A 19,302-nucleotide genomic window follows, 5' to 3' on the forward strand; every position below is an offset into this window, starting at 1 on the left:
GTATATATATCCCGAGGCTATTGGTAGAGCTTTGCGTGAAACTGATATGTATTTGACGTCTCAGGGTGAACAAAAATACATGAAAGACCACCAAACATTATATTTTCGGATTATAAAACCTGTTTAATACTACTGCCAAGTGACAATGGACAGGCATGTGAATTAAGCCAACGAGTTAGGACACAGATGATCATGCTACGTTTACATAGATTGACAAACGGCAAGAAAATACAAATGCCATCTCACCACACCTTAGGTTTTACGCAAGAACTATAAATATCCGATACACACTTGCAAAAATGGATGACAGTTTTGCCTCTTCTCCGGTGCCAATAAGCTAATCGTTGGTTTTCCTGAATAATCCAAGCTACTCGCCCATAGCCGCTGTACAGTTGACACATGGCCATTGTTCAGTGGCCCTGCGTCAGCTGGAACAAACCAATGGTGTTTTTCAGTGTCTGAGATTGTCTTGACCGAAGCAATTGGTGCTGGGAGTTTCTCGGCCATGGCTGCGGCCTCTGATTATTGATGATAAAGAACCAGATGATTGCGACCATTTTCTGTGTACAAATTTCCTACACATCCCTGGCTCTGAGAATGTGGCTCGCAACCGTACAGGTCGGGCTCCTTCGTGCCATGGCTGGCTTCACTGTCCCCTAATGCTGTCTTGTACCGTTTTTCCATGTGTGCCGCTGATCTTTAGCAGGTCGAAGTTAGACCATTATTGTCGGCGAAAGCAATTCCTTAGGCATCGTTCAATATGATACGTCAACGGAGTTTTATACATACGAAGTCATCTAATTTGACGTAGTTTTGTTTTTGACCATTGGACGATTTCAATTAGGATTACGTCTAATTCCATTGACAAGTATGGTATGATAAGCAGGTATGAAGGTCGGATATAGCCAAAAACCAAAACACCTATTACCGCCGGACAACCTGCTTTAATGGATAGTTTTTGATGCTAGTTTTGAATTCCTGAATCACGAAAACTTCAAAGGATGCTCATTTCGGTGTAATGAAGATCAAGGAGGTCACATGCTTAAAACTATCGCTTGACCTTTTGCTTGCGGAGAATTGCGTGTAGAATGGTACTTGTTGCCGTGTGCATCTTCAAGTGTCACAATGAAATCGATGGTTTTGGTTATTTTTACCTGCTGAAGATTGCTTTTTCGCTATATGAGGTGTCTAGGTTAAATATAGCATTGGGAGGTCTGATAGTACTTCCGATACCAAACTGGAGTTTGGGCTTATTAGGTCTTATTTGGCCCGAAAGTCATGGCCTAGGGACATCCCAATTCGAAGGCTCACATAGAGTGTCTTGTATCCCGTCAGTCTGGTGTCTATGGCGCTTTTAATTTTGGAGACACCAAGAGGGGTAAGATTTACCCCGCTTGAGTGCATCGTGTTCTAATGTCCACCAGAGCGGTTACTAGGTGTTAGTGAAGTTTTTATATTGTCCCACGCTCTACCAGGGCAACATCTAGTTTTCCACACAACGCCGAATCGTCCTAATGTTCACAATTTTTCTTAAACACGCGGACAATTACGTCTGCATAATGTTTGATACTACTAGGTAGGACGCAAAAACTCAGGCGTAACGACGTCAGTATTCACCAAGGCATTATACTGTGCATGGATGAACCGTCCACTGGATTTATCGCATTGCCACCTTAGGGTGGCATCTAGAACAGAAAAGTTACTGCCAGGCGTGGTCACACCATACCAGATTACACCCTATCGTACTTAAAGCTCATAGAACATCTTCACCTGACGTCACTCTTACTTTATCACGTCGCAGGAAAAATTGCCGTATTTTGGCTGTCCACTGGTGTATGAAACGTGGCGCAGCAGAGACGATAAGCCCGGGCTCCCGATACAGTGATGCTGATGTTGCGGAGCCGTCCATCGATGTCTCTCGAGCAATGCTGGGGTAGTGCAAAGTAAATATGATGATTGTTAGATCCCGTCTGTCTCAGGCAACACATGAGCACGTAATGCATCGTTATATGTATTCCTTTAGAGACACACATAATGCAGTGTGCCTCGCCCTTAAAGTACATGGTGTTGGATGATGGAGCCGTTGACCCGTAAATCCCGTGATTATGCTGATGTGCGTGATGCTTCTGCTGTGAATGCTAGGTGAAAACTTCGTGAAAAAGTAACGAACATTTTTCAGGTCATCAAAATGGCTTTGAGACGTCTTGCCAGCAACCTTGTAATGGCTGCAAGACCCATCCAGCGGCAGATGAGAAATTACAGGGCAGCTGTCCTCACAGAGTTTGGAAAGGCTTTGGAAGTGCAGGAGCTGAAGTCGAAGCAGTTGGGAGATCATGAGGTAAATATCTTTAGTGTGCTAACTTTACAAGGTGATATACTTTTATTATTTCAGATACCCCAGGTCCGGTTTCCAACATGCAAAAAGTCCATCACTAGGCAACCACACTACATCAGTGATCAGGGCCTCTCTATGGCATACACAAAATCCAGGCTAGACCAAGTTGCATGCAATTTATGGATCATGTTGTGTAACAATCCTTTGGAGATTTTTTTCCTGAAGTTATCTAATCCACATATGTGTACATATATATGGTTTATTCTGGCTCTCTATGCACCAACATTGGTGGTACTGCACCAAACTCTGATTGCTCTAATGTATGGTGTTTGTGTGACCTGAAATTGTTCCCAGAATGCTCCTGCTACACTGGGCCTGTATGTTTGCTTTTTTTTTGCCTGGCCCTGTGGTTTTAAGCTTGGCAAGATAAGTGGAGTTATATAGGAAGTATATTATAAGTTATGTTGCTATTAGTATTAATATAGAAAATAGCTATTTGCAAGTTATTCATGTTAGGCTACATATCTGTTCCTCAAACATCAAGCTTGTTGCAGTATTTCCATATTTTGTAATATTTTATAGTGTTTATTAAATGTGCTAGTATTGTTTATTGCTAGCTATCAAGCAAGAGAGGTGAAAATATCTCTACCCCTGCTTCCTCTGCTGTAAGGATCCATCATGCCACCATTTCTCTCTGCTTCAGGTGCGTGTTAATGTCTACAACTGCGGCGTGAATGCCTCTGACATCCTGACATGCCAGGGAGTGTATGAAAATCTGCCACAGCTACCGTTTGTGCCAGGTTTCGAGTTCTCTGGTGAAGTTACTGAGGTGTGTAACTTTCCATGGAAGGGGCCATGGTGCATGCTTTACAGGAAAGTGGTCTGGGTGCATAGTCAGTAAGGCAAATGATTTGGTACTACAGTTTTCCCAGGATGTTCTCAAATGTCAAATGATTGAATGATTTTGCAAAGCTCTGCAGCAAGTTGCTAGGTTGCATAGTTCTACAGCCAAGTTCAGCACGTTTACTTCAGCATGCATGTGGTGTGTGCACAATTCCCTAGAAAATTGTTCAGTGGTGTAGTTCTTTGTGCAAGCAATCATGGCTTTGTATTCACTGTGCTGTTAGCCAAGGAAGGGAGGGTTGTCTGAAATTGCATTCCAAATCAAAATCAAAATTGAAATTGAAGGTTGCAATGAATCAAATAATGAAGTCCCTCCATATTCCATAGATACCATAGTATCAAGTCCTAGCTATTTCTGGCGAACTATCGCACTGCCACCTGGCAAAGTGAGCTATCTAGTTGGCTGGCCATTTTTCCATGTGCACCGGTAGCTGGGCTCCCAGTCGAGCCTGGTGGTCTGTGTCTGGCGGCTGATCACTGGCTGTGTCCACAGGTGGGCTCCCAGGTGACGTCCGTGCAGAAGGGCGGGCGCGTGATCGGTCTGCAGAGCACCGGCAGTGGCGGCTTCGCCGAGGAGATCGTCTCCCACGTCGCGGTACGCCGGCGTGCCGCCAGTGATGGCGTGCAGCACGGGGTCGCCGGCCACTCGGGCCGCCTTAATGCTCACTGATCTAGCTGGCAGTAGCCGTTTGTCATTGACACTGCAGACAGCGAACATGTTGATTGGTGGCCTATGCTATCACTGCATTCTGTTTCTGATTTTGCGTTGTTCTGTTTTGAGCTGGCTGTGGTATTCTGGAAAACACTGCGTCTTGAGCGACCTCCATAATCGTCTCACGCCTATGTGTGCGCACCACAACTGTCGATGTTGAACTTTCCTGTTTTGTTTCAAAGTCATTGAAGTTTTGGCTCTGTCACATTCATTCTTGCACAGAGTTGACTGCAGCAATAGAAATAGCTCTACAATGGAGAGCAGATAACGATTTTCTACATAAACCGTAATAATGACTCATAGCATTAGAACGTTTCATTTGATTTGGAAAGGGTTTGTTCATGCATGGTTCAGCACCATAACAGTGCTTCCTGAGGCTGGCTGGATGCCTGTGGTGTGGGCTGACCTGGCCCAAGTTCACTCTGGTTCCTACAGAGACGGGGCTCAGGCCTGACCGGGCGATACACCCTGTAGATCCCCAGATTAAGCCAAAGGATCGTGCCACGGTCTTTGAAGCTAGTCGTGATTTGCTGTCTGATTTTGACCGTACTGTTGAAAAGTTGCGCCATGCTCCGTTACGAGCACCTTTTGGATGCAGCGTGGTCCAGCTGAAAGCTCAAACATGATAGAGTGGAATGGCAATGGGTATAAGGCGGACGCCAACCCGCCGCAGCCGTCACAGGCGCGCCGGCACCGCTGTCCCGCGCTACTGGTTCTCACCAGTTTTTACAGGCTGGTTCTTACCATCACGTGACCGCACTGGCTGGAGGCTGGGCCCGGCTCCCCGCCCCTTGGACTCGTGCCGACCGTTTGTCAGCGCTGCACCTCTGGTCGCAGGACCTGTTCCCGGTGGACAACTCGCTGGAGTTCGAGGCGGGCGCCTCACTGGCGGACACGTACGCCACGGCGCTGCTAGGCCTGCAGCGGCGCGCCGCCCTCCAGAGGGGCGACACGGTCCTGGTGACGGCGGCCGCCGGCGGACTCGGCCTCGCTGCCGTCGACCTAGCCGCCAACGTCTTCAAGTGTCAGGTGCGAAGGCCTTCCAGTGCCGCGCGCTGGACGAGGACTGAGACACAGCGGCCGCCGAGCGCTCCTGGCGTGGGGTTGGCGCTGAGGAGTTCTGTGTGGGCCAGGCGGGCCCGGGCGGTTGGACAGGGCTGTTCAGCGAGAGGCGGTGACCCGGTGATGACGCCGCCGGACTTGTCACGGGTCCCGTCCGTACCTCGGACCGCTGTAGGCGCTGGCGGTCCGTGGGCGCTGCTGCGGCCGGTTCGCGGGGCGATGTAATGGGCAGAGAGGGGCCCGACACAACCTGCTGAGACTTAGTCTCTCAAACCGCATGAGTACGTGCGGGCACAGCCCGTATGAGTGCGCGTAGTCCCCGTGAGCCAGAGTTGGTTACTGCTGCAATGGTTTAGCGCCTCGGCGAATTTGAGCTGCATCTTAGAAGACGTGTGATGCCACCCATGGTGGGCCGGCTACAGCTTTGTGCTGGTGGCGCCGGCTGCGGGAGCGCTATTCAGTCGGCCATGATCGGCTGGAGTCGTGGCAGACCGGGGCGGTGGAGATGACTTCCAGCGCTGTGACGTTAGAACAACCCGACTTACGTCTCAAACCTCTCTTTAGAAACACGAATTCAGAACATGAGTGGCCATTTGGATCACATGCCCACAACTTTCGTATACTCTGTTGTTGTTTTCGTTCGTTAATCATTGTCTTCGTGTCTGTCATTTATCGGCCGATTCTTAGTTTTGGAGCCTTCAGCTGATTCCTCAGAACGCCAACAGCACGATAGAGTTGTTGCATGCTTTGCGATGAACCATAGCTTTCAGTGGCCTGGCCTAGCGCGTAGAGGCGATAGCCGTATGTGACTTGACTTTCCCGCCTGATCTGATCCGGCCTGATCCGGGCATATCATTGTTGTATGTGACCTGACCACTCTGTCTGACCTGACCTAACCTGGGAATGTGATCTCTCCCTGTGTGACCTGACTACCCTGTCTGACCTGACCTGACTTGGGAATGTAATCCCTGCGTAATCTGACTACCTGACCTGACCTGGGCCGGGTATGTGGTCGCTGTCTGTGACCTGAATACCCAGCCTGACGTGACCTGACCTGACCTGAGCCGGGTATGTGGTCGCTGTCTGTGACCTGAATACCCAGCCTGACGTGACCTGACCTGACCCGACCCGGACAGGTGATCGCCGTCTGCGGCACGGAGGACAAAGCGTCCCTGGTGCGCGAGAAGGGCGCGTTCGCGGCGCTCGGCTACCACCGCGACCACCTGCGGCACAAGGTGCACGAGGTGGCCGGCGAGCGAGGCATCAAGGTCATCTTCGACGCGGTCGGTGGCGAGGTGTTCGAGGAGGCGATCAAGTGGTGAGGCCAGTGTGGTGGCAGGACGCGGCAGACGGCCTGACATGGTCCGTCGGACCGCCGTGTCGGCCCACGGAATGTCAGCACTCAGCGCGTTTTGGAGTGTTGTTGCTTTTGTTATTGGCGACTTGGTTAGGCTATTTCTTGAATCGAAAATGCTCTCTGCGATGTGGGTTGTACTGACACAATGCTTTGGTGGCGCTGCGACGCGTATAGAAGCCAAATCTATTCTCAGCTGGGCGACAGGCTGATTATGTACTTCTTAATTTAAGTTCGTACTTCCTTGCAAAACAGTCATTGACTTCTGGCTGTTTCTTCGCATCAGATACAGCCTTTCTAAATCGTGATGCTTTCCGCTGCCGCCAGTGACCTAACCAGGACGGTCACCTTACTGGTCGTGCTGAGCTCGTGCGGACCTAAATCGATGAAAAATGATTGATACTTTCAACTCGATGCAGCGTTTCACTCGATGTACTCTCTATGGCAAGTAGACGTGCTACGACTTCTATCTTGCAGCAGAGTGGGGGGAGACAGTGTAGCACGACAGTGTAAGATCCAACATTCTTCGGGTCTGCGAAGGTCCAGGCCCCTGTCCTCCGCGTGCGACGGCCCACGCCCTGCCCTTCGCGTGTGCTCGCCGTTGCCGTGTGAGTGGCCGTCTCCCGACGCCGCCGTCCAGGTGTGACCCGCCCCCGCGCCTCGTCCCGCAGTGTGGCGCACGAGGGCAAGGTGATCGTGGCCGGTTTCGCGTCGCGCACAGTGCCGCACGTGGCCACGAGTGCTCTGCTGCCGCGCTCGTTCGCCCTCATCGGCCTCTCGCTGCGGCACTACCGGGAGGCCGACAACGCCGTCTTCAGGTAACGGGGTCCGCTGAGAGGGGCCGAGCTGGCGGCACCGGCGCCGGCCGGCCTGGGTTAGCTTCACAGCTGGAGGCGCTCTGGACCGTCGCTCGTGCTGACAGCCGGAGATAGCGCAGAGAGCGCTTCCCGGTTCGTGCCGATGGTGGGACCGCGCGGCGTCGGGGCGCGGTCGCTTCGGTAATGCCATGTCGGGATGACCGGCGAAACTCATGGATCTGTGCTGGATCTGGCAGCTCTGTGCTGCACTGGCAACACGTCACACCGTCGTCGCGTTTTTCGTCGCTTGCTTTGGATGGTGGAGTACTGTTTCATCACCGCACGTGCCGTCTCGTTCGTGACACGGCGTCATTTCTTCTTAGTTTGTTTGTTGTCCGCCTTCTAACACACAACAGCGCCGACATTCGGGCGGGATGTGATGCGGTCGGTTAAGTTATCCGGGAACTGAATGAAACGAAGGTCTTCTTAAGTTGGTGAAAATTGAGCCATGGCTAATTCATTTCTGCTCGGGCCCCTATTCTGTGGCACGTTCAGGTCAGCCCTACTTCTGAATGCCCACCCATGTGCTTTGCCATGCGTATGATTCTTATTTGCACGCTTGCATGCATGCTATTCTAAGATGCTGCTGTGGTGGGTTTGAACCACCCAAATTGTCGTTGGCAAAAACACACGCTTTTTGGTCAAACGCTCGCCAGTTTTTCGTCAGCTGGTGTGTGCGGTTGTCGCCATTCTCACACGTCTGAGCCCATTGATCTGCCGGCGTCCCCGCCTCGGCCCGTCCCGTGACGAAGGAGCGTCCCGTGACGCCCCGTCACGACCGACCCGGCGCCGTCGCCGGCGCTGACGACACCCCGCCCCTCCGGCCGCCGCAGGCAGGCCGTGCTGGACGTGATCGAGCTGCACGAGGCCGGCCTGATCGCGCCCCACGTGTCCGCCCAGTTCCCGCTGGATGAGGTCAACCAGGCGCTGAGCTTCATCTCCGAACGGAAGTCGACTGGCAAGGTTCTGCTCGACATCCGGTGACCTGACCTCGGGTCGTCTGGGGTCGCCGAGGTCGGCCAGCGTGCTCGCCGTGCCGTGGGTGTGATGTAGCGGGCCGTCTGGACGCGACTCATGCTGTCTCGCGTTCAACGGTAATGGATGCGCTTTTTGACTTCGCGGCTGCGAGGATTTCGCTCGTATTCACTGCGTGGCTCGCAGCCTTTGGATGTCGTCCTTGGCGTGGCCACGAGGCCGTTTCGTCATGTTGCCGGTGGCTTCCTCTGGGCTTCAGGCCGGCTGCAGTACTGCTGCCGCGTCAGCTTCAAACTCCCCGTGTAGGTGGCTTGCCTATGTGCGTTGGCATACAGGCCGAACGTCACCAATACGAGTGGCATTGGTGTCCGCTAATGCATCACGTGTAGACAGTCACTGGTATTGTCTGTTGATTGACGCGATTGGCCGTTTCACACCGGTCTCGGTGCATATGCGAATCCAGAATATACATATAATTTGTGTGATTGGCAGTCCCTCGGGTGTTCGATAATTAACGAGATCGCAGGATGCGCTGGGAGCAGAACCGGACAGGTCACGTGCAATGGAAAGATTTATTTGAATTCTGCACATATCGTTACCCTGGAAAGCTGTACAGCGTACCGAGAATAGTGAAGAGCGATCCATTTTGGACGCTACAATAGATTTCACCCATTGTTTGTGCTCGGGATGGTTACTATCCAAATGTCTGCATTATTATATTGACAATGTTATTTGAAAAAAACCGCATGCCCTCAGCGAGCCATTACGTTTTTTCGATGAAACTTGCCATTTCAGCTGCTGTTAGGACATTTGCAGCTGGTATGAATTCCTCGCGATTCCTCCACTATCTATCATCGAGACCTTATCTGCCCGTTCTGTGAGGTTCCGCTCAAGACAGCAGACGTTCGCAACTACTTAAGAAGCGATCCTGGATTCTCTAACCGGGTACAGTCATCCAATGCGCAGGGGGGTCTGGGAGGTACACGTGGGGGCCATCATTGCATGCACTAAGCTTAAAGCACTGACCTTCCACGCGGGAAGTCCGTGTCCAATGCCCTGGTGACTAAGCCTGGTCATCTCTGACTGACCTGTGATCCTGGGCTGTGTGGTAGTCCATGACTGTCGGGCTAGGACAGCCGTCTCGTCTGACCCGAGTCGTGATTTCGCTCCGGCGCCGCACGGGGTACTTCGCCGTCCACCACTACCCGGCGGTGAGCGGGTAAAAATCATATAGGAATCATCAATCATATCGATCCCGGAATCAAGATGTAATCGTCGGATCATAGGGCTCAAATGGTGATCGATAGGTCTGGTCAATTTTACATCTGCTTTGTGTTTCATGAAAAGGAATGGTGGCGAACGTGGTCGCGCGAGCGTTTATGGAGCTCGAACAGCTATGGCGGTGAAAGAAGCACCTCTAGGCCATAGCCCCAACTGAGGGTCTAAGCTGGCGTCCCACGTGGGTCACGAGCACAGCACCAACGAGCCTATTTGCTGCACTGTCTATAGTATTCACATCTGTTCCATGACCACCTTGAAAATTTGCCATATCTTTGAACTACTACAGGCCCTCTAGCTCGCATGCTTATGCTTATGCTCGTGGGGACTTAAAACCAGCGCAAAACGAAAGCGCGTTCTCCCGCGATTCAGTCATACTACGGTGCCATCGAAGCTCGAGATTTAAGGCCGGGTCGAACGATCAGTTCTCGAATTCTAAGGGTAGGTCCAGGATTCCTACAGGGTTCCATGTTTATGGGGTCCCGGCATCCTTTGCAGGCTGCCGTCACATACCTAGGAGCAGGGGGACCGGGTTGACGAATGGCTCTAAAAAAGTCAAATTGCTAGATTCGGCCCATGTTATTCCCAGCCGTACAATTTGTACTTCGTTCCCTTCTTTCAGTGAATAGGAGCCAGATAATGCGGAGCGATGCAACATTGCCTGCATTCAGAGGTCCATAAGATAAATGGACCAGGTATTATATGGCTGCACCGAACAAACCACCTGCTTCGGACCTATCTTCGTGGTTCATCTGGATCTTTCCAAGCCGATGATCGTGAAGAGCGTGGCTGGACTTTGGTGCGGTTGCATAGATGCCTGGGGGGCCATTTGGGTCGGTCACCAACATAGATCGAAACGGAGTCAAAAGCGTGCATCGATATGGCCGGCCCATGTTCGCCGCTCTTTTTCAAACTCAAGTAATGGGAATAGCGCACCGGCTGGAGGGGGAGGAGAGGGGACAATACTTTTCCTGGTCAGGGGCTGAAGGCCCTTCCGCCGCGGCTCGGAGTTAGTTGCATTCTGGTGGCATGGTGGCCGGACCCTCCCGGTGGTCCGGAGGTCATCAAAAGGCGTTAAACATTGGCTCCCTGGCATTACTAAAAGCCGAAAATTGAGCTCGACTCGGTCATTCCTCGGTGTCAGATTTTGAGAAGACAGGGCAGTTTACAGGTGAGGGAACGCACTGTTCGTTAAGAATACTTGTAAGATTGACGAATCACGCTACTGTACGCGTATTGCAACAAATGAGCTAAAAGCAGACATATCCTTCTCCAGCGACCTCCGATGTTCTTTAAAGAAGTGTGCCTTACATATAGGGGGATCGTACAGATGCTTTTTCTCTAGTAACCAAAGTGCATGGTAAAGTTTTACGGGGAAAGTGTAAAAGCGGCGTTGTTTACATTTGTTTGCGTCATTGAATGTTGCAGCTCCAATTGTTAACATCAGCCACTGGAGGTGGTGCCACGCGGGGAAGCGTGGATTAACCACCGACCACCCTTTGGCTTGCAAAATAGATGCATTGTCTGCTGCTTACTACTTTGCATGATTCGATATCTTGGATGGAAATCTTTTAAATATTTTGCGTGACTGATGCGCCACCTTTTTTACTCTTCTTGGCATTTCCGCAACAGCAAGTCACCTTCACTCAGAATTTCTGCATGACAATTGACTTCCTGAATGCCTGCTCTGACTGGATGTCCGAACTTTCTGTGCCCTCCGATTTGTGGTCCTCGAAGGGACTTCTGCGCGATTTGCAGCTTAAACGCATTTGGCCAAGCGGTGCCAGTGGCCACTCTGGCACAGCGGGTCCAATGCCCCGGAGGGGCGGGGCGCCGCGGGCGTCTGGTAAACTGGTTACTAACGCCGGTATTGCAAGCGAACGCAAGTGCCATTGCTTATAACTGAAAATCTGTGTTAGTGTGCTTGTTGGAGGGAGGGAAGGGGGCACCGTTTGTCCCCTCACTGCCACTTTACCAGTGCGCGAGTTAGGGGGAGGGAGCATTGTGCGTTGCTCGCAGTATTGGCTGATGTTGGCGCTAGTCGTGGGCTGAGCGACGTGAAGTAGGCCGCGAATGGTGCAATTAGCGTTCCCTTAAGTTTGTGCAGTGGATAAAAGCAAACAAGTTAAACATTTAATTATCGGGCATCCCATAAAGATACCTGATACAAATTCACCGATTTATCAAAATTTCGTGAACCTTTTGATCGTGCGAAGACAAACAACAATCCAAGACCCAATATTTCTGTGACGGCGCTAATGCGCCACAAGCTAGGGGCATGTGGGTGAAAAAAGGAACACCAACCATCAGGCTTGGGAGCGTTGAACGCAAGATGAAAAGTTGTCACACCAGATACCAAAAACTAAAAATCATGGAGTGTAGTGTCAGATGTCCGCATTTAGTCCAAGCAATGACATTGCAGGGCGCAGATGCCAGATTTTGAAGGGGTGCCTGTAGGATTGTCAATTTCTTACATCGGTTGGAGATAAACTAATTAAGTTGACTTATCTGCCGTGCATCCTAATTTCTTCACATATTTCGGGCAACTTCATTGGGGTCCTGCAGTCAAAATCAAACATTAAAGAACATTTGGCTATTCCAAAGTTGTCTTTATGTTGAGGAATGACAACCCGTTTGAAACCGATCTTATATCGATAATGATGATGCACGATGATAGTGATGGCATTGAAAGCTGTTGATGCTGATGAAGATGACACTCATGCAGATATCAACAGTATCAGACTGAGGGGGCTCAAGTCAGCATTGCAGGTGGGAGGGGGGGGGGGGGGGGGGGGTCGGCCGAAAGCGTACAAAGTGAAAAACACACCAAGTATGTACCTGACCGCCTCAGATGCAAGTGTGTGCCAGCACACTTGTATCTATTGTATCTATTGCACCAGCACACTATAAGGCACAGCACACTGACCTAAGTGCCATTACGCTCAGAGTGGCAAGGTGCTGCCCCAGGAAGTTGCTTTCCTGTGGGGCCAGCGCCGCAGTCGCCATCTGTTGGTCGGCCCAGTGCATCTGACAAAGACCAGGAGAAGGTCCGGACGTCATGAGGGACACGTTCGAAGCGCTGAAGGTCGCCGAAGTCCAACCAGTGGCGACCGCCACAGCGCTACAGCAGAGTCCTCTGGAACAGACGCCAGCACATCATCCGACCGATTTCAAATCCGTCGGCGTCCAGCGTGGCTTCACCGAATTAATGGGGACGAGGAGTGGCTCCAGTAGGTCGAGGTAACGCCACACCCCGTGCGAGCTTCACTAGATGGGCTGAAAGGGCATTTTCTTGGAAAGCACATCGGCTTAAGACTTCCGAGCAGTGGGTTGTCACATTTCCTCACTGCTATCTCAGTCGCCCGATCCGTCACCTTTGGACTTAATGCTGTGGAGTAACCTTGAAAACTGCGTCCACGTGGATAAACCAGCGATCTTTCAAGAGTTCAAGGTCAAGGCTTGAGATGGGAGGCATCACCGTCGACGAAATCAACCGAAAAATCGATCGGTCAAAGGGATATTTTTTTGTAGTCACGATTTGACGACTGTGGAATTCCTGGCGGCCTTCTTTTTGCCGCTACTCGCGTTTTTCTATTGAGTTGTTGGTTGAGTGCCACCCTTGTCACGACTATGCGACAAATACATTTTTCAATATTTCGGAAAATGCTAATTAGTCTTGAGATAAAATACTCGGGTAAAATGTTCAAGAACAACATTGTAAGTGTGTTACCTTACCAATGTTGCAAGACGCATGCTAGAGGGGGGGGGGGGGCATAACATGGAAATGACGGGCTAGAATAACAAAGAGGCCAAATGACGATATTCAAAAAGTACAACATTCGCTTTTGGATCTGCTTTGTACGGATAACCTTATGGATCAGAATGAATGGCTTCTGGCTGGTTCATGGACAGCATGGATGCACCCGCTTTGCGCGATGTGTGGACATTCACGGATGGGACTGACTTTTCCAGTCATCTCATTCCTTCTGAAAATATTGGTACCAAAATGGGCGGAGTCAAAAAGGCTTTACGGGTGCCCTATTAAGCTCCAAATTTGCAGTTGGTTTTAAAAAATGTGGTTAAAATCGGACACGTTTGCTTCCAAATGCGTGACGCTTTCTCTATGAATATGTAGGTGTCATTGTTTATGCAGATAGTAGCTCCTACGCCTAGTTAATCCACCTTCATTTCATGACAGTTTCATTGATATACCCTGGCTAGTTGGCCACCTAACTCAGCTGACGAGTCAAATTTTGCACATCTTCCGAAATGGCACCCCATGCTCGTGTGGATGAAAAGCGAATATGCATACACTGGGTTTCCTTATCTCTACTTCACTTGAGACTGTGCGACTGCTGTTGCCCATCCCTAGCTAGACCTACATTTTATAAGTCAGATTAGGCCAAGTCACGATATTTCGAGGGACGTCGTCTCCCACCGCCCCCTCAGTGGTCTGCGTTAAGCCCTTCCCTTTCGAAATCGCCATTAGTAACCATTGGTTGTGACGAGATTTTCTCGGCTCCGCCCTTTTGCTTTCCATAGCGAATATGACCGCGTGCCGTTTGCGCGCGGTCAAAGCTCTGGAGTCTCGCGCGTGCCGTTTTTGCGAATTATGTGCCAGTGGCTGGAATATTTGTCGTATTATGGCGCTATCAAACAATAAAAATGCATGGCATGTTTAACCTGACTAAGCGAGGTTGTCTTCTTTGCTGCACACATGGCAAGTGCAGTCATCTGGTACACACGCCTGAAATAGACCATTCCAAAACTGAGAAACGCATATGGTTTTTTTAATGCATCTTAAATGGGTAGCTGAAATTTCAGAATTTTCGAGGAAAACGGAATGTGGCACCACCCAGGCAATTGTTAAGCGGATTACTCGTGGGTAAGACTACCCTGACCAAATCCATCCGATGATCCTGGAGGTGGGCCCACACCAGATGGCTTCACGTGTAAAATTTGCGAACACGATCCACTCTTTATTCATAGGACTGTGCACATACACGGCACTTAAAGGAAATGCTGCACGCTTCAAGATATTCATACAAGCATCAGATATGATGAAACAAATTTAAACATGATGATTATTCTACTATCAATAAGCTCATTGGTACAGTTCTAAGTGGAAAAGAATGCTCTAAACGGCTCAATCTTTATTTAGTACACGTACTCCTGCATACACTATTGTTTGAATGCGTCTTGAGACATTTGCATAACAGCACTCACTTATAGTTATTCAATCCCCCGACAGGTGGCCCACGGTGGTGTTGAATGTGTGCTGAACCAAATATTGCTCGCTGTTCGTGTTTGGGCCCTTTCTCATGTTGTCCCTGCATATTTGTCGGCAAGTTTAAGCTGCTTGGATCCATAAACGTATCCAGTAAAGGCGTTTTTCATAAGTTATTCAATCACGAGTCTTAATTGCGTAATAACTAGGAAGAATAAATAGCTTCTTGAATTGCGTAGCCCAAAACGCAATGCGTGCTTAAATCTTGTATAGCTTGCACAACACTGGCGACGGCCGATGCATCTGGAAATCGTGTTCACGAAGACCAAATATGAACGATTCGACAACTATATTTTTAGTGACCTTGAGTGCCGCACGGTCAGGGGCGCTCGAAATAGTCCGCACGAAATGGTCTGCACATCTTCGAGGGCGCGTAGCTCAGAAACTAAAGCGTTAGGGTCTTAAGATGGGCAGGGCTGTGAATTGCACTGAATGCATAGCTTTGCACTTACAATCCATGTACAAATGTGAAACAATCCCTTTAATCAGCCCAGACCAGTTATGCACACCTGTGACCCACTCGTTTGCGTTTTCCTCTCATGTTTAATAATACATTATTGAAGACTTTCAGGACCGTTTCCATCCGAACTTATTGTGTTGTGTGGGTAGTTGCCAAAAGCGGTGTAAATAGAGTTAATTATCTATAAATGAAGCGCAAGCAATAGCACTGAGTGGCATTTCCTGGAAGATGAATCCAATATTTGTTAAGCTCTCATCCAGATCAGTACCCATATTTTCCCAACATCCACACTAACCCACCTTGTTACCCATATCGCATGGGCACCTATGGGTCCACTCAAACCCTAGGTGTTCTCTAGTCCTCTAGTCCACACCAACCTGTTGCTCATTCCTAATCAGTTCTGCTTGCATCTTACCGACCTACTTGCTTTTTGCCGAATTAAACTCTGAATCATGGGAAATGTTCAAGAAAGTCTCCGTTCGATCCGATATCTCAGTTGGTTTGAACATCCACCTTCTGGCTCATTCATCAGCGGCGAGTTGGGTTTGGGTCGCTTTATGCACCCGCCGTTCACTTCTGACTGTGATGTCCTGTGGCCTGTGGCAGCAGATACGCTTAAATTTGGATGACTTTGGAGGTAAGGGCTGAGCGCCGAGTATTGTTGCTCGCAAGGTTTTTCTCCGCAGAATTCTGTAAATGACCCGGATTTCTACGATCGGATAGTGGGACAGCACTCACGCAACAAGCAATGTTTGGCGCGGACACTGATGTCAGAAAAATTCATTCAAAGGGTACTGATAAAACGTAAAAATAGATAAATATTTGCTTTTACTGTGATTACATGGCTGTTTTCCGTTCGTAATTACAAAAATAGTAATTGCATAATTACAAAAATAACATGGAGCTAGTTATCATTAAAACAAGTGCAAGCAGCAAGATTGTGCAGCAATTAGAACAGGTATTTAAAAGCATTTGGTAAAAGTCTTACTCATGCTCATGTGCATACCCTTCATTTTTCCAAATTCGAACAAACCCAAACGGACACCCACTCCACGGGGACATCCACGGGCTTATCAAGCGTGTGAAGTTTCCTATTGTCGTACACCCCTATTCAGATCTCTCTGCCATATTTTTGCATTTGGATCAAGTTTACTCTCTAAGAAATGAACACTAGGAAATGGCTTAAAATGTATTTTACCGGACCAACTTCTTCCTTTCTGCAGGATTTGTTGGCTAACATCTAGACATCTCAAGCTCAGAAACTCTTACCCGGAAGCAAACTTGTACAATTGTAAAGAGATTTCCCCAGAAAAGATGGAATCACCAAGTCGATGGTGACATTTTTTATTTCGTCGATTTGGTCAAAGTAGACTCAGGAGCAGCACAATAATGAAAGAAGTCATCACGTCTATAAATGTATCCACTCAATGCAAAGCGGGCATCCTAATGCATAGCTGCTAATGCCCTCCTGCTAAAACACGTGAATCGAAATCTGGACTAGTGGCCTCAGACTTTGTGGGGAACGCAAGTCAGCAGCTTCGAACGTGAGAAATGCGAAGCCCAAGCCGACCCATCAGCTTAAAATCACAAGGCCGGAGCCGAAGCCGAAGCCGATGCTAGTGTAGAGCGTTGTTCCGTGAAACAGACTGTTTTCGCCTTCGCTACGCTAATCCACACGCAACGCTTCGGACAGTTCCCCTGGCTTCCCCTGGCCGTCGTCAGGTTTCAAGTGGTCCTGAGAAAGACGGGTCAGTGTTTGGCTTTTAGAATGCATGTGTCACAGGATTGGAAAGTTGTGTGGTAGGAGTATTGGGATGACAGAACGGACACGCATGTTTGTTGTAACGTAAAGTCGAAACTGCAGCGAAAATCTGAGCATGGCAAAGCTGGAAACAGCAGTGAAAGATCGCATAATGCCTAAGCTTGCAGGTACACACGAAGGGTAGGTCGGGTTTTAAGCCAGGCCGATAATTCAAGCATTGTTTGCAGCCAAAGCTAAAGCCAGGCGTTAGAACTAACACAACGCTGAAGCCAGCCGTGAAAACGGCCCAGGTCGAAGCAGAGCCAGAAGACATTGAAGGAAAACCACGGGTTGACAAAGCCGAAGTTGAAGCCAGCTTTGTTGCCGTGATTTCCCCTATGCAACACAACTGAAGACCTCCTAACATTGTAAATCGCTTGTGGCTGTCGACCGTAATCTGACGCGTGTGCTAAGCACACAATATTCGCCTACTGCCACTTAAGATCCAACCACTTCAAATGTCACCTGGTTGTCAGGGAACTTTGAAAGCATGTTATGATAGAAAGTGGCTGCAAAAACTTAAGGAATCCCTCAAAACAAAAGTGTGACAAATGATACAGATCGGTAAAAAAGTTGGCATGAGCTAAGTGCTGACTGCAACGTTTTTCCGCTGCAATTGTTACAGATCTCAACAACAGGAAGGGTTCCATGCGATCGTTGTGGAACCCTGTACCTTAGCACGCGCCAAGGCGAGGGTCAATTTGACCTCCGCAGGTTTTTCCGCAATAATTTCCAAACGGCGCGGTGAAGCCGCATCAAATTTTGCACTGCTGTGGGCAACTGAATAGCGGTTTGCTTGGCATCGAAAGATTTAGATGTGCCTTGTAAAGTCGCTGGCCTATGGCAAGTCAAAGTCAGGCTATGAATTCAGCGCAGACAATTCCTTGATAATCGTTCAAGGTGGTGCAACAACGGGGTGTTGGACGAGGCCATACATCTCTGAGATGTGTGGCAACGGCTATGGCTCATCAATGGACTTCCTAAAGAGGTCATTGACGTACAATGACCCGGGTCAATATTTAAGTTTAGGGGAATGCTGCACAGCGTTATCCTTGACGTCCGTTCAAATGCAGAAATTAAAGCCGTCTTGTGTGGTTTTGGACTCATGACTTTCGAAAGGCCAAACAAGGCATCTAGCTTAAATGAGCACCAATGGCCTTTTGCTTACAACAGGTATCTAGGTCTACGACGGTTGCATGAGAGAGTCTGGAGGCAATTTAGACACCAATCCAGATTTTGACCTTGTTTGACTTTTTTTGACCCAAAGATGATGTTCCAATAACCTCGAATTTTAGCACAATTGAGTTCATGTGCAGGCTAACACACCCCGCGAATTTTGTATATCTATCTCTCTTAGTTTTCGAGATCTCAATTTGAATTCCCTGTCTGATAACCAGGCCTCTTGCAGAATTTGGTGACCCATTTTGTGAACCGGAAAACTCCTGTCCTAAACCAGGAGGCCCCTTTATGCATCACAAAGTTCTTTTCTGGCACAGGAAGCTTTGTTTTCAAACTGGGGGGCCTTTGCTGGATGAAGAAGACATCCGAATTGTTACAGTTCAAAACAAGAGGAAGGGTGCCATCCGATCGTATTAAGCAGAAGATCCTCATTCTGAATATTTAATTATCGACATTTGTATACATAGATATTGATTCATGTAACAATTCGATAAGGGGGCACGTGCTTTCAGGCTCCTTCCCTTAATTTAGAACTGCCGAGGAGGTCCCTGTAAAAGTATTCCTCCCCCCCCCCCCTGCTCCAAAACAAAGGCGCCGCCCCTGTCTGTGCTTCACTACATACAAACTCTAACTTTACCGCTAGGATTGGTAGTGCAGAAGAGTCTTATGCAGATGAGAATTTCTAAAGTTTTGTTTGTTCTTATATGTGTCTCGTATTTTCCCAGTGTGACGTTTTTAATCTGTTTTACGGCATGTACTTTTACACTGTCAGGTCAGGTACTGTCAGGCGAGAAATCGGAAGCAGATGACAAATTGGCACCCTGGATCATCTAGTCATTGTCAACAATCAAACTTCTCTTCTAGTTCGTACCTATGATGATGTAAACTGTGTAAAGCATGACTACCCTGGAATAGTCAAGTTCAGGTCAGGAGTACTAGTGATCGGCGAACGATCGGAAAAAAACAATTTACAAGTAGCCCTAGAAGGCGAAGCTAAGAAATATTTTGCTGAACGGCGTTTCATCCCGACGATCTCTGGTTGAATGCCTCAACACCACTAGCCCGATATGACCTGACTGAAACTTCATAACATGCATAA

At 49.0% G+C, this 19,302-nt stretch overlaps 1 protein-coding gene across 3 annotated transcripts; it reads left to right on the forward strand.

Annotated features, from left to right (window-relative positions):
- The first annotated feature begins 1,922 nt into the window (after positions 1-1,922).
- On the forward strand, positions 1,923-8,674 carry LOC119099946 (quinone oxidoreductase-like protein 2). Of its 3 annotated transcripts, none has more exons than XM_037223047.1 (8): positions 1,923-1,933; positions 2,180-2,338; positions 3,039-3,164; positions 3,732-3,833; positions 4,788-4,979; positions 6,149-6,330; positions 7,038-7,184; positions 8,057-8,674. In XM_037223047.1, exons 2-8 carry the CDS (start codon positions 2,189-2,191, stop codon positions 8,205-8,207), a joined length of 1,050 nt encoding a protein of 349 aa, XP_037078942.1. In that variant the 5' UTR covers positions 1,923-1,933; positions 2,180-2,188; the 3' UTR covers positions 8,208-8,674. The 3 variants fall into 3 exon arrangements, with proteins under 3 accessions (XP_037078942.1, XP_037078941.1, XP_037078940.1); XM_037223046.1 differs by having other exon boundaries at positions 1,926-1,943; XM_037223045.1 differs by lacking the exon at positions 1,923-1,933 and adding an exon at positions 1,952-1,994.
- Positions 8,675-19,302: the final 10,628 nt, after the last annotated feature.

The sequence above is a fragment of the Pollicipes pollicipes genome, unplaced genomic scaffold (assembly GCF_011947565.3).
Source record: "Pollicipes pollicipes isolate AB1234 unplaced genomic scaffold, Ppol_2.1 Scaffold_4881;HRSCAF=5763_pilon_pilon_pilon, whole genome shotgun sequence".
NCBI classification, from domain to species: Eukaryota; Metazoa; Arthropoda; class Thecostraca; order Pollicipedomorpha; family Pollicipedidae; genus Pollicipes; species Pollicipes pollicipes.